Source organism: Calidris pugnax, unplaced genomic scaffold (assembly GCF_001431845.1).
Source record: "Calidris pugnax isolate Ruff unplaced genomic scaffold, ASM143184v1 scaffold38, whole genome shotgun sequence".
Lineage (NCBI taxonomy): Eukaryota > Metazoa > Chordata > Aves > Charadriiformes > Scolopacidae > Calidris > Calidris pugnax.
In genome coordinates this window covers 13,266,405-13,281,913 of record NW_015090995.1, presented here as the reverse complement: position 1 = coordinate 13,281,913, position 15,509 = coordinate 13,266,405, and the positions used below count along the sequence as shown (strand labels likewise).

The 15,509-nt window shown below is 43.4% G+C and overlaps 1 protein-coding gene and 1 long non-coding RNA gene across 2 annotated transcripts in view; both read right to left on the bottom strand.

Moving 5' to 3' along the window:
• Positions 1-1,433: 1,433 nt before the first annotated feature.
• LOC106895570 lies at positions 1,434-6,652 on the bottom strand. The gene is made up of 3 exons (XR_001413446.1): positions 5,240-6,652; positions 4,732-4,818; positions 1,434-1,767 (listed from the first exon to the last, which is right to left on the bottom strand). It is a non-coding gene; the product is annotated as an uncharacterized LOC106895570 (long non-coding RNA).
• Positions 6,653-7,636: 984 nt separating this feature from the next.
• Positions 7,637-15,509, bottom strand: part of LOC106895495 (sodium/hydrogen exchanger 2-like) — a 26,895-nt gene continuing 19,022 nt past the window's right edge. Inside the window, exons 11-12 of the mRNA XM_014954927.1 lie at positions 11,500-11,566; positions 7,637-9,528 (exon numbers count right to left, since the gene is read on the bottom strand). Of these exons, the coding sequence (XP_014810413.1) occupies positions 9,353-9,528; positions 11,500-11,566 (243 nt within the window). The 3' untranslated portion in view covers positions 7,637-9,352. The remainder of the gene's footprint in view (positions 9,529-11,499; positions 11,567-15,509) is intronic.

Sequence of the window (15,509 nt, the reverse complement as noted above, 5' to 3'; positions counted from 1 at the left end):
GAACTAATAAAAGCAGATGACCTGGCGTGACCAAACAGCTGTGGCATTAAGGAACATGACAAATAGCTATTGAGACAGAGTGGGAAGATTTCCAAATAAACACAGGGCTGTTGATTTCAGAAGAGCGCTGCAGAGAGCCCTTAGCCTTGGCCGGTCAGGCAGCGTCCGTAGGTCATGAGTGGTTACGATGCAGAACTGCCCAGGACACTGGAGAGTCTTTAAAAGCCCGTTTGTGCATGAGATGAGCAGACAGGCTGTGCATGGCTTGGCTCAAAACTCAAAGATCTTTCCCCTGTCGTGGTGTCTGCAGCCATTGCTGTGAGATACCTTTGGCGGTGCCCTCACAAGCGCAGTATAGAGGTGGCACTTTTGGAATATGTGTCTCCTTCAGCTCCTGCTTCCTCTGAACAAAGCACCAATGCAGCTTTCACACAAAGCAACCCCAGAGCTCCAAGCAATAACATTCAAATATTGGTGTTATCTCTTAAAATCTTTGTGCTCTCAGAAGTGATGCAATCAAGCCAAGCAAATATATTTAAATCAGGCAGGTCCACATCCAGCTAAACAAGGAGCATTAGAATTAGGTGTACATACCAATATACCTTGAGTATCTTGCTATGCAGCTGTAGAAGAACGGACTATACAGCATCCATACCTCTCCCACCGCCCCAGCCCGCTGTGGAAGAAATGTCTCAGGGGGAGAAGGACATTCCTGCATGGAATTTTGCTGCTATTTATTCCTAATATTTTCATCTTCTGCTGGAGCATCTGCTGTAGATCACTGCCAGGAACAAGATGCCAGACTAGGAAAATTATAATTTCTGTAGGGCAATAACTGTATTCCGGTGACATGCCAGTAGTCTGGGGGAGAAAATAGAAATTACAGTGAAAATATCAGTTCTGGTTTTCTAACCTTACCCTAAGTTGTGAGCTGTTCTGGAAAACAGGATAGATGATGTTGACTTCCTTACCCTACAGGATTCTGTGTGGACAAATTAATTTCCAAATTTAATAGTTAAAGTTAACTGTGAATATATGGGTGTCTCACAGAAATTGCACGCTGGTTAGGGAAACTGGAGAGGGTTGGGTAAATCTGACTACACTTCTAGCCAACTGTTGAGGCATAATGACTGATGAATGTGCTCGTTCTTCTTCTATAAGCACAACAGACTTTAAATTATAATAATTTATTCTATCCTCTGCATCGTTCTTTCTTAAATATTGCAGGCTGGGATGGCTTTTAAATAATACATTAGATCTCTCATCCTCACTGTCACAGCAGCAGAGATGCAGTTTGTTTAACCTGACCGTGAGCACATGAGGCATCCGACAGGATCCAGGAAAGAGGTCCCTGCCCAGAGGAGTCCCCACAATGACACATGGAGGAAGGGAAGGTAGGACAGGTTGCAGACTTACCATCACGCAAGGTCGAAACTCAGCCACAGTCCCCATAGCCCCATGAGTCAGAGCAAGAGCAGGGCTGCCAAGGGGCAAGAGGGCAAGGATGGCAGAAGATGTTGATGCATCTGGCATGGTGGGGAAGGTGGTGGGCAAGCAAGGCAACTGGGAGCTGCAGGACATGGCGTGCGGGTTGTCTCAAAGGTTAGGTTTGCATTGTCGTTGATCACTAAGAGGAAAGGATGCTTCTGATGCTTGTATCATGGGATGAAAGTCCTCATGGCAGGGCTGAACACCGCTCTCGGCAGGTGGAAACATCACTGTGTGGCCCTCAGACAGGGAGCAGTGGATGCGCATCTGATGGGAGAGCTGCAATGCAAAGGCCATTTTCAGGGAAGTGAAAACATACATCGTGTCTCTGGGCTGCTTAACCATCCCTTTTCTTCCAAGCAAACTATTTAGTCAGCTAAGGGAGAGGGGAAATCATTCTGACATGATACAGCCTCCCACTGAAACCCTTGGCGAGCCCGCAGGGGAGCAGCTCCACTCCTCCCATGGTGCACTGCCTGGGAAACGAGTCCTCCTCATCCCTGTAATTCAGCATCAATAAACACACACTGTCCCTCCCCGGCCACTTACTCGCCCTCCTGCATTTACCTGCCCTCTCTGCTGGAAGCAATCCCTGCTACTACAAGGGGTTTGCACACAGCTGCTTCTGGCCAACCCTCCCACCACCCTCTCATCCCACACCGCCACATATTAACCCTCTCCCAGCCCATCCCCTAGTTCTGAACGGCAGTAACATGCCCATCTCACAGTCATCTGGTTACTTCGCAGTCAATGATTACTGCAATGAGATGACCTCTTTGCATTGAACATAAAACGGTTGATTAAATACAAAGTTCAATATATCTATCACCTAATTAATCTCCAATAAGCGTAATTTCAATCAGTTGCCATTTAACTAATGTGTGATACTGGTTAAACCTGTCTGAAGTGACAAGGAAAATTGGTTGCCATCTATTTTTGTGATCTATATCTCAAAACTGAACACAACTGATGGGGGAGCTTTGGCAACGCTTGAAGGAGCTCAGTGAAGACACAGGTTTGCACACTAGAAGTGAGGACTTTTTTTGCAGACTGCATTGCAATTGCATAAAATTAAAATGCAAAGTGGGCACTCATGTATTTTTAAAAAAGGGATTAATGCACACTTCCACATTTATATGTGTGCTTTTTAGTCAGCTGTATTTGGCATTGCTGCATTTATGCTAATGCGTATTCACAAGTTAGCGCTGTTTGCCATTTGGAAGGTGTCCTCAGCAATTCTGGGTTCCATTGGCAGAAAAACCCCTGCGTGGCTGCGGCAGAGCGGTGCTGGTGCCCAGCCTTGGCTTCTCACGGGCTGTTATGTCCCCAGCCAAACAATTTCCCAGATTCTTAGGCTGTGGAGTAGGAACTGAGTTTGCAAGGTCAAAATGACTCTCCATGCAGCGAGCTGTCCCTCCTCCTTGGCACACCCCCACGCACGTGCTTGTCACTATTAGGATCTGAAAAATTCCTGGACAGGATGGACAATGAGTTAACGCACGCGAGGGGCTACAGCTACATGGTTCCCTCTGTTCACCTTCATTGTTTTTTTTAATTAGGCATCAACTCCATTGTGTCCAGCCAGTCCGGAAGGTGAAGCTCCTCGCACCAGCTGTAGGAGCTACCAGAGGAGCAAACTCCCTCAGCCCCACTTTGTCTGCTGCAACCCCTGGACTCCTCTATTTCCCCATTGCTTGGGGAAAAAATTAGATAGAATTAAAATTCTTATAACAGGAATGCTTTTTCATAAGACTTTTTAGTCTTACAAACTAGACTAATAGGAAAATAGCTCATTTACTCTTCAGAAATAACATCTTTATTAAATATAAGACTCTAACCCATTCTGGTTTCAAAGTGTAAATTAGCTATCTGGTTTCCTTTTGTGCAATTATTTTGTTCATATAGATTTTATACAATGCAATAGACAGCCTTGTTAATAGACAAGACACACACATACAAGAAAAAAAAGAGAGGGGGAAAAAGAAAGAAGAAATGGCAAGAAGGCCACCAATAAATCATTCCAGCCTGCTCCCTCCCTTCCTCTGCAGTTAGAAAGGGCTGGGGATTTTCTGATGAACTACTCAGAAAATGTGGAGTTTAAAAAACAAATAATTTTCAAGGCAGGGCTGGGGTGAGTGAGTCCCTCTGGAAAAATTTTAAGAAATGCATGTCTTAATTTTGAATGTTTCATTTCTACGTTTTCATAGAAGAAGAATTCTTCCATTCTGCAGATCAAAACACCTTTTGATATGCATCCAAAAAATGAAAACAATTATTAAATACCTAAATTGATGTAAAATTTTTAATAAAATTAAAATTTTTAACATCCAACATCCAGCACTTGGTATTGGGAGGCCCGTAAAGAACATGCAGTAGGGCCATAAGGATGAAAACCTTATGGGGACAAAACAGGAATAAAAGTCCTTTTACTATGCAAAAATACTGTGAGATAAATCCCAAAATCAATAGTAGATTTGCAATTTCCTTAACATAACGGGATTTCAGCCTCCAGCTCTCAGCCTCACCAAGGGCTCATGGAGTCCCAATTTTACTCTTCCAGCAGAGATGATCTTTAATTTAGAGAAGGAAAGAAACAATTTCCCAGCCAGGAACAGCAAGCCCTGGTACCAGTGCTCACCCCACTGACCTCAGGTCCCACAGATGCTCTGCCTGGTCCATCCCACCCCTCAGCACGAGGTCCAAGAGGCTCCTCCAGAAGGTGATGCAGCTCCTGGCTGGCCTGAATGACCACTAGGACCACACTTGTTTCCCCATACAAAGCAAGTCTCCGCATGTCAAACAAGCTGCCTTATACACAGGCACTAGACAGAGCAGGAGCTCTCTGCCTGCCTCCCCAGCCCAAAGGCAGGTGTTTGTGTGGGGAAGCCCTGGAGAGGGGGGGAGCAGTCACCCCAAACCAGTCTACAGCTCCTCTCATCACTAGCTGGTGCCTGAGTTAATATAACACCCCTGGAGCACTATAGCAATGGGCTTAGGACCCTCATCTTAAAAAAAAAAAAAAAAAAAAAAAAAATCACAAAAAGTAACATTCTGACACACTTTCTAAGCCTACAGAAACTGGTAATGATGTTGATTGTCCTTTGGATCTTGCTTTGGGATCTCTGGAGTGCTACTCCAAAGCTAGGTAGGCACATTATCTGAGCATCGCTGTGATCCGTGCAATAGTCAGACACAAATACCATTTAATTATCAAGGAAAAGGACCTTCCCTTTCCTCCCTTACCTCTTCTGGTGCCAGCAGGAAGCTGCCTTAAGGTTCCTCTTATCCAGAGAAGGCAAATGAGGGTGCCACCACAGTCAGCACTAGGATCTAGGTAAAAAGAAAGGCAGGTCATATCCTGGATGTTTTAGTGACCTCTATTTCCTAATTGACCCTGATGATTTTTTGCCTTTGAGCTTTTAAACTGAAATTGTGAATCTCCAGAACATAAATACTGTAGCAAGGAGCTGGGCCTAGTCAGCTCAGATTTTTCCCAGAATCAGGGTTTTACCTTTTGATTGATCAAAGACTCTATCAGCATGGTCTGAGTTACTGTTATTTTCTGTGTTTTGATCCACGCTTGCTGAAAAATTGCATGTTATGTAGATAGATCAACATATTTTCACTCTCTCATGCTGAAAGCAGAGGATTTTTTTTTATATTTTATAAACAGACATGATTTCAGGTCTGCTTTCAGTGACTTCCCCAAGTCCCTTTGGAGATCTGCATACCTTCCTGCGTTAGAGCTTACCCTGAGGGTCTGTCATGCTTTGAAAGATGCTCCACGTAGCGTTCCCTTAGGTAGATGGGGTAAATACCTCTCATGGCTCTCTGTCTTTGCTCTTGCTTCCACAAACCTCAGAACAAGAAGAAACCAAGGACAGCAAAGACACCCAGACCACAACAAATGCTACCAACTTTGCCTTGGAAATGCCACCAACATCTCCAGATGAACCCCCCGAGTATGAACTGTGTGGGAAAGGAGAGGAATGGATATCCATATTGACATATGCCCCTTTCATTCTGCATTAAAATTATAATCACTTGTTCATCACATGCTCCTTTTTCATCTCTACCATCTCCATGTCTCTTGAAAGAAGCACATAAGCCTCGATGTTGAAAGATACTTAAAGTTTCTTACAAGGTTGAGTACCCCCAGCACTTGATGTTGGGAGAGAAAAAAGCTCAATTTGCCTCACCTGCTTCTTAAGTGTTGCCAGTACTTTCCAGTATAAAGCCATTATAATCTCCTTAAGCAGTCATGAAATAAAATAAACAGAAGCATGTTCAAAATAAAAACAGTCCACGTGCTAAACACAAATGCTTTTTGGAGTTGCAAGTGTAAGGGAGATTTATAGCCTGAGCTGTAAATGTGGCTGCTTGATCTACGTGCCCAGACTTTTCTGATGTAGTTTTTGGGCTCTCACTTTGCCATTGAGCAACTCCCCATCATTAGCAACTTTTGCCTATTTTAACCTTAACTTTCAAAAGACGACTGTAAACTTCCAGAGTAAGCACAGAGCAATAACTCTCTGAACTGCTAAAGGAATCAAACTGATGCAATTTATTTCCACAGAACCATGCAATATTCAATGATACACTGAATCCGTGTTTTTAACACTTTTTAAAGGACTAAAACCCTGCAAAGAATTAATTAGGCATGCTCTGAAGCCTGAGCATTTAACAGTTTTCCACTGGGTTGTAGAATTTTAAGACCACCAACACTGGATACAGGCAAAGATTATCAAAGGTTTTCTGGGCTGAAATACATAGTAGTCAGAGGGCTTGGCCACTAAGTAACTGGAAAATACTTCATGAAAGCTTTAGCTGTGATATTATATTTTGTGAAGAAACTTTAAAAAAAAAAAAAACCATAGTATTTAGAAGGTTAATTTTGGGGCAGAATGAGTCATCGGGAAAGTATGTACTGCACAGAATATTGTCTTCTCTGCAGATCAAGCAAATTGTTAATACAGAAGAGAGGTATTTATGGTCCCAGCACCACAAAGCAGGGCTGAGAGGGCTTAACGGGCTGGGATCTGGGCAGGATGAGGCCAATGCAAGTGCACGGGCACGCGGCGCTGCTGCAGCGGCCACCGCAGCCACGAGCCATGGAGCCACACACCTGGAGCCCAGCAACATTGGGAATTGCTAGAAGCTGGGAGATCCTGCCATTGAAATATCTCTTCTGGTGCTAAAGTGAGACAAAAATGTACAACTTTTAAATAAATGCAAGCAAAACGTGTTTTTTTTCCTTTTTTCCACATCAGGTAAAATTTCAGCTCCATTTTCTGGAAGTGTCCTGATTCTTCCAACCATTTCTATTGTCTACTACAGTATTACAAAGAAATCTACTCATGCCAGAAGAGCCACCATTTGATAAGGTCCTTGGTAGCCCATAAAAATATTGCAGAGAACTTATTTTCCATGATGGGAAACTCAAACAGAAAAATATCATTATTTAAGTACCCGATGCCCAGAAGCCTGATGGATGCTGGGCAAGACAAAGATGGTACAGACATCCAGATATTTCGGACAAAAGCAAGACAGTTCAGATGCCAAAAGTGGAAAAAAAAAGGAAAAAAAGGGAAAAAAACCCCACCATTACACAAAAAATCCCACAAAGGAAGAATTGGCCAAGGGATTCAAAAAGTTTCTATCCTTGATTAAAAAAAAAAACTTAATTAAAAACTCCCTGGCAAGCAACTTGATTTATTTTCCTTTTTGCTCTCCAGCTACAGAATAAAAAGGACTCGTCTTAGTCAATCCTTCCATAGATATTTACTATGCAGAACTTAAGGAGAACTTTTAAACACTGTGGACATTAAACTGTAGGTAAACAGCGGACATCCCACTCCAGACAGCCAAGGATTCATTATTCTTTTCCCTCTCACTTGTATGCAATTGCTTACACCAATAAACAGATGACTTTTCTCACGCCTCACAACGACTCACCTTGCTTGTGACCTTGTGATCCCCAACAGAGGGCTGCCCGGGGCAGAGCTGAGCGCATCGCTGCTCAACGCGGACCTGCCGGGATCCACGACACCCCGAGAGACACCCCGTGTGTCACCACCTACCGCTGACATCACCACGAGGGCGTTGCAGATGCAAGGAGGTAATAACCCTTAGGTATCTCACAACAGAGCACATTTAATTGAGATAGAAACGTAGTACATGTACATGACACCATCTTCAGAAAAGGGCCATTTTCTAAACAAAGCGTAGGCAAACCTACATGACTCCCATGCAAGATGTATTAAACTAAGAAACAAACCAAAATTTTAACAAAGTAACTGAAGACGACAATGAACCTATACTAAAATCAGTAAATATGTACATATATGTATATAGACACACAAATTACACATATAAGGCTAAAAGATCCAATTTTCATTTGCAGTGCGGTGAACTTCCAGTGATGGAAGAGTGGCCTGCAAGTCAAGATGAAATACATCAGCTTATGTCAGAACATTGTAAAGGAGTTTGTTCAAGTGAAAAAGAGACCTCCACACCATTGCAAAGCAAATACACACAATTCTGTGTCTTTAATTTAAAATGAAAGCCCTGGTGTAACAGGCAGTGGCCTCCTAGTGCAGTATTTCTGCACACAAGAGATTAGCTTTGGAAGTCCAAAAATATCATGAAGGGGAGTATGCAAATTTCTACAGTTCCTTCTATTTTCAGTTCAGAAAGAGTCTCTTTGGCCACTCGTTTAGATTAAATGACCTTGCATCCTTCAATGCAGAGGAAGGGGAAAAGAACAAAAAATGTTGATGTTTGCAATGCTAAAACTTACGCTATTGGGTTCAGCTAAGGACAAGAATTCAAAGGCTTAAAAGCTTACCTGGAGTTTCAAAGAAAATTACCCAAATGTGGAGATATCTGTCTTCCTCAGGCACTATACCTGGAGTTCATCTACCTCTTCTCTGCAAAGGGGATTGCAGAAGCGCTCCACAGCAGCGAGGTTTTGGGTCCCTCTCTCTGCTGCATCTTCTAAGGAGACGCATTCAGAACTCCTGTGACCCTGCAGCTCTCGGCTGTGGCAGCAGAGATCTTTTTTGGGGAGCCTTTGCAGGTTTGCTGCAACCAACCAGCCACAGCACAAGGCTTGTGCATCTGTTTAAGGGACAGTACACTCTTCTCCTGGAATTGCCAGTGGATTTGGAGCTTCCCTATTTTATCTTTTGAGGTAAACCATTTCTTAAGTAAATTTTTAAAAAATCAGTAAGAATATATTTTCTCCTTTTAATGCAGCTGTAATAAATTTTCATTAAAAGAATTATGTCAAGGTGTAGGACAGTGCCTTTGGTAAGGCACAAAGCCTTATTTAACTATATACCTTAACTTTGGACTTCATGTGATTAGTATTGATAGTCAGGCCTCACCAGCTCTTGAGGAGTAGCAGAGATCTTTCCCTGTTTCTGCTGTCTTTCCTGGTGACATGCTCCACTGCCTAATAGAACTCTCCTTGAGATTATAAAGTTTTTCCTAATGTATAACTTACATGCTCCCTGCTGTTTAGTCTATCCCTGCTGACTAATGAAAAGCCCTGATATCTCCTCTTATTAAAACATCCTTTCTTGCAGTTGCAGACATTTTCAGCAATTTTCCCAGGCTGAAAAGACTAATTTTTCCTAGACATTCCTCAGAAATTCTCTTAGACATTACCTTGCATTACTAGTGCCCAGCTGTGCATCTTTTCCCTTGGTTCCCATTAAAAACCCAGTGTTGTGCAGTAAGAGCACGTTTCGATGCAAACCACTCAGGATATTTTGCCCTGTCCAAGCTGTCCTTTTCAATATGGATCATATTTACATTATCTACATGTATAGTAGCCATCCATGAAGCACAGTCAGATCCCTCATGGGAAGTCAGCAGCAGCACTCGTGCTTTTTGTCTTCAAAGTCAGCTCTTTCTCTATCTCTTTCTTCTTACCCCAGGGGGTGAGAAGCCCAGCGCTGGGCTGCCGCGGTGGGATGACACACACTGACTTCGACCGGTTCTGTTTCACCTCCCGAACGTTTTCTGCATTTCCCACTGCAGGAAGAGAAAAACATCAACTTGTATGAGAGATGTTCTCCTTTGTGCGTCAAGAGGAACGAAGAAATACCAAGTGTACTGAGGTGGCCATTTGCTCATTGGGAATGAGCTATTTCAATGCAAGGATCACTTTTTAATCATAGAATACAAAGATCAGTGGTTTGGGGGGGTGGTGGGAAGGAATTTAAACCCTATTCTGTCCTTTGAAATATTTCACATATCTGGACCAATATAATAATAATTTTGTCAACCCCTACCACAATTCCTATCAGTTACTACCTTAAAACATCTTTGCAAGATGCAAGTGTCCTTCCAGAGCACCTAAAATTCCATGTTGCCGCATCAAGTGATTGTTTTTTGCAATCACAATGGAAGGGTATGTGGTGGGCTGTAGTGCTCACATTTTCCCTGGGGCAACCTCCACCCACCAGAAACACTGCTTTTTATGACTTTGCTCTGCTTATACTCATGTTTTTCTTCAGGAAGAACATAGCTTAAACATTTATAATAAACTGTGGAATAAAATAGCTACATCCCCGGTAGATGTCCATACTATGAACGCACAAATGCCACACAATTCTGGTTCTTCCATCTACTCTTGCAAACCTGTACCTTTATGCAGATGAAGTGCCAGCTATTCTGTGGCTCTTTATTTAGCAAGTTTTTAGTTAATTGTTTAAAGAAAATTACAAAGGAAGAAAACATTAGCAATAGTACACAAAAAGATTGAAAGAAAACAATAATACTTTATTGCTGCTTAAATATTTTTCCAGTACATATGTAATGAAAAAATATTCTGTATGTTAATGTTAGACCCAGCCCGTTATTGTAACTCAGCCCATACTTGGAGGCAACATTACTTCCAGGATGAACAAACACTGAATCTTTTCAATCATCACTTTTACAGACGTGATTGTGCTAAAACATGTTGTGCCAAATATTGTAAAAATTCAGTGCTCAGTTTCCCACTGAACATCTCGTGGTTCAGAGTATAAAAGGACTGTCCTCTGCATTTTGAAAGATGCATTTGACAGTTTTGATGGTGTGTGAGGCTTCACTGATGTTAAACCACTTTTCTTAAGTGTGAAAACTAAGCTTTCAGGTATCAAAAAACTGAGGTTTGACTTACAAAAAACATGAGGTCTTGAGCCACTGATCTTTCTGTAACAGATACTCAAAATAATGCTGCTAATGGGGCACTCAAAATGTATTTCAGTAATACTTAGCAAGCAAAAAAATAATAGATCTTAATTTTTGGAAAGCATTTGGGCATGAACTTCATGTTTCAAAGTATCATTCATTTTTATAAGGTTTTAGTTAATCCACTAGCTTCACCATAGGCAGAATGATCTGCAATTACTGTCAAACTTCTTAGTGGTTGGTGGAATATGAAGAATGGTACCAGTTTCAGACACTTGCCTGGCTGGAACATGGGAGACAAGAAAACTCTGTCTAAAATCCTGCACCCCCTTGCAGCACACAGATAATAAGGAGGTCAAACACCTGGGCTGGGACACGTCTCACTACTGTGCTTCCCAGCACCTCTGCCTGTCCCTGGGGAGCTGCCTGGAGCACCTTCATAGCCAGCTGTGCATCCCAGCACACACCAAATCTTGTCTCAGGTGGAGCTGAGGTGGAGCACTGGGGCTGGGAAGGCGCTCGACCCTGCTGGCTTGCTGATGATGCTCATCTAAGGTGCCCCACTTTGTCCCCTGGGATGGAGTAATGCCCCTGCTGCCCTGTCTGCAACGTACAACCCAGGTCTTCCTGCTGGAAGACCTCCCAGCGAGGTAGGGAGGGCAGGAGGCTTTGCCTTGGCTGTCTCCCAAGTTCCAGCTCTGCAATGGAGATGCCATGGATCTCAGCCCATCCTCCCTTGTCACCTGATTGACCACCCCATGGTGACGGGGCAGGGCAAGCAGGGGAGACAGGAAATTACCACCAGCACCCACCAGCTCCCCAGCTTACCGGTGAAGGAGCGGCACAGCTTGGGCTGCACGCTGGAGTCGCCCTGCGCTGAATTGGAGTCATCCTTCTGTGATTAAAGAAGAAAAGTGCTTTAATGCATTTATGAAGATTGCTAGCAAGTCTGTTAATGACACTCCTGCTTCATAAACAAGCCATTTGCAATCCCCAAGGACTCCGTTTCCATTTGTTTTCCTTTTGCCAAGAAAAAACAAAAAAGAACTATTGCTAAAAATAGACCAAATAGATGGCAGGAAATATTTACAGACACTGATTTGTTTCAAGTTGGTGGAAGAGGTCTGAGCTCTCCAGGAGTGATTCAGCAGATAGGATGGGAAGGAGCAGCCCTGGGGCAGGGAGGATGTGGCAGGCAAGTGCGGGAGGCGATGTCCATCCCCAGGACAGGGACATCTCTCACCTTGGCTGCTCCCCATCTTGGCTGCAGGCCAAGGAGGCAGGTAACGAGCTTGCACTAACGACCTCCTTGTCCTTTCACCCAGTGCTACTCTCCACCCTTCAGAAAAAAAAAGTAAATAATATAAATCAGGTAGCACAATGCTGCCTGAATTGTTCAGTGCTTCTGTAAACTGGGAATAAGTCTCTTACACAGCTGTGATTTGGCACCTCGGTCCAAAAGCCCAGACTGCCAAAATAACTCTGGACACCTCCCAGACTGGTTTTCTGTTTTGTTTCGGTTCGTTCTCCTCCCTCCCCTAACGAGGACCGATGCCCTCCATCCCTTGTTCGCACTTTTTTTTGACCATTTTAATAACAATGCCTTCCCGATCCAGCAGCAGCGCACAGCTCCCTGGAAAGCCATTCCCAGGGGCATTTAACGATTCTCAGAGCATGCTCCATGAAAGGGCTCTGACATAATTACCAAAGGCAGTATGTCATTTACGCACATGGCTTACAGGCAGCTCCAAATAAGCTCCTTCTGGGGGAGCACACTCGTGTTTTGGCAGAAGAAAAGAGGACGAAGTTGCCTGGCTACAGGTGCAAGGATTTTCTGGGTGCTCAGTGGTAAATAAAAGCTATCCTGGGTCTCAGAAATCCCCCTGCCAGCGTACTCTGTGTTGGATCCTTGCCTAAAATAAGGCAAGCCCAAAATCCAGACAGCCTTCAGAGCCAGCATGATGCACAGCTCCAGGAAGCAGCAGCCTTCGGAAGGAATTTTGTCTTTAGGCAGAGGAAGGTGAACTTTCTGCTGGAAATAGATAGTCTTGGAGTTAATCCTCTGGGCTATGTTTCAGATCTGAAGTCACCTCATAGTCCTGCCAAGGTTCTCCTGCCTGGTGTAAATCATTTAACCTGTGCCATTGGCTCAGGAGGGATGAGGATTGTTATTTTCTTACTTATCTTCTCTACCTTCCCTGTTCACTCTGCAGCCCCTCCTTGGCAGGGGCTTCTAACCCAGCAGCAGTGTAAAGGCAAAGGCAGACATCCAAAGCACAGCAGAGCCCCAGGGCTCCTAAAGCCACCCACGGTAGAGAGAAGAGGTGATTTGTCCTGGCTGCAGCCAGGTGTTGGCCATGGCCCAGTGCCTGTCCTGGAGAGGGCATCGGTTTCTCTGCACTGACTGTGGAAGGAGATGGATTGTCTATCAGATGAGATGAACTTCATTCTTGGCTCCTCCCTAGCCTGGTGGAACCACAAATCTATAGAAAGATGCTCTTCCTTATATACCTTATTTTGTGGCCACTGATACAGTGGGAAAAGACCAACCAGCATCTAATAATTATGCAATTAATCTAATTGAGCTACAACAACTTCATATTTTCATAGCAAAGAACTAACCAACTTCACTAAAAAAGAAAAATGTAAAGACAGCCAGTAAGCAGAAAAAGCAATGTGTCTACTGAACCAAAGGGATTTTTAAATTATTCACTCAGCTGATAACACCTAACTGATTGAATGTATCACCAAAGATTTTTTTCAAATAGACCAGCAATAGAAGACATGAGGCGTTTCACCAGCACCAGAGGGTTTTCAGTGGCCCTTTGCTTGAAGTTCATTTCACAGTCCCTTGATTGCCAGTTGGGTTTGCAAAGACAGTTGTAATGCTTCCATCTTGTGGTGAAATGCAGAATAGGAAAAATGTGTGGGATGAGAGCATCTAGTTTTTTCTTGCTGACTAAAAGCCTGAAAGGCCAAACCCTTCCCTCCGGGACTACACAAGATGGAGTATCTGACAATCAGGAAAACCTCAAACACTAACTAGCTATATTTTTCATTCATCTCCGTTTTAAACAGGAAAATGCCATTTGCTTGTCAACTTGGCGTGAAAATAAATCAGAATGGCTTAATTTACTCCCAAAAATTTGAAATATTGAGCTGCTTTTAATGGACTGAAATCTACTTCTTAGCACTGTGTTCCTTCTTTCTGCTGACAAATTCTGCAATCTGTCCTCCTACAGTGTGAAGTAACAGCGTTCACCCACCCTCCCACCTCGTGTTAATATTCCAGGGCTCTTTTAGAAAATTATCCCATCACTTTTGTGTATCACCTTATTTTTATCCACAGTAAAATGAGGCAGCTATTCTAAAACATTAGTAGATAAGCTGCTGATCACACAAAACACGCCTGACTTCTCCTTCTGGGTGCAGAGGGTGACATCTTGGGCTTAGAGTCATCCTTACAGATGTCACTGGAATCAGCTCTCAGTATTTACCTCTACTTCACTTAGACCGGCACAAAGCAAAGGTAGCTGCTGTGAAGAAGTGTAATTAGCACCAAGAAATTACTCCTATGAGACAGTAGCATTCAGCACCAAATTGGCATTTTGCATAATCCATAGGAGTGCTCGCCACCATCCATAAGTCATTATAAAGACAGAGAAAATTTTAACTGCTTTTGCAATTTCCCCCAAAATATTCTGTCCTCTCTCTGAAAGGCCAGCTGTAAGGCCAGCTGTAAGCATGCCAAGTAACAGGAGAACCAGTCTTCCCAAAGGTGCTGAATTTCCTACCGAATGCACGGCAGTTCCTAATGAGAGCAGCAGAGGAGAGCAGGAGCGCAAGGGTTAACAATCAAATGTCCTTAAAGTATGTAACGTCGTACTCAAAATCAGCCCTAGTTTGATGTTGTTCTTTTGAAGTTTAATTATACCAAATGTTCTACAGGAACATGCCATGTTCTTGCCTATCTATTTTGAATTGTAAGTACCAATCAGCATGTAAATGATCAAATTAAATCTTTTAAGTTGTTTGCAAGAGCCGGAACACCTTTCTGTGAATGAAGGGCTGAGAAGCAGCAGCATTTGGTGCTTTACTGCCATTCTCGGTGAGCTCTTCAATGACTGGCATTTGAACAAAGAAATCAGAGTGGTAGAAAGCCTGCGGCAGTCCCGAGTCCTTGCGTTGTTGTGGAAAATTACTATCTAAATAAAGATAAATTATTTCTTTTTAAAAGGTCATTCTGTTCTCCTTAGTGATGGAGCCTTGCTGCCCAGATCAGAGACCATGGTTTGCACTTGGGCAGTACTCTAGCTCAAGCCATCAAAACCTAAGATTTGGAGAAGTGGGTGAAATTTAGGAATGGCTTAACAATTTCTGCTGCTGACCTGGGGGTTTGGGAACAAAATACAGTGGAGGTTAACTGCTTCTCCTCTAGAGCAAGAGTTACAGAGGATGGGAGGAACTGAAAAGACCAAGCCCGCTCCTCATGCACCATTCCTGGCCCATTTCATCTTCCCCCAGGGAAACGTTGGCTCAGCTTCTCTCCCTGATTTCCAAAGAAGTCAGCAAAAGTCTTCACCAGCCACAGACATTGTTTTTACCTGGTTTCACCTCTAATTCAGAATATGAACCAACGTGGAGCTGTGCCAGCACTAAATTTGGGTTTAAAGTCGTTCTCTCTGGAGTCCGATATGCAACACATCCCTCTGTTTTACTTTCTTCAAGTCTGCCCAGAACTGTAGCTGCTTTTAAAAACAAAAAACTCGCTTCCAGAATAAATAAGAAAGCTCACAATAATGGTTCTGTCCTTTCAAAAGAGTTGGGGGGGGGGGGGG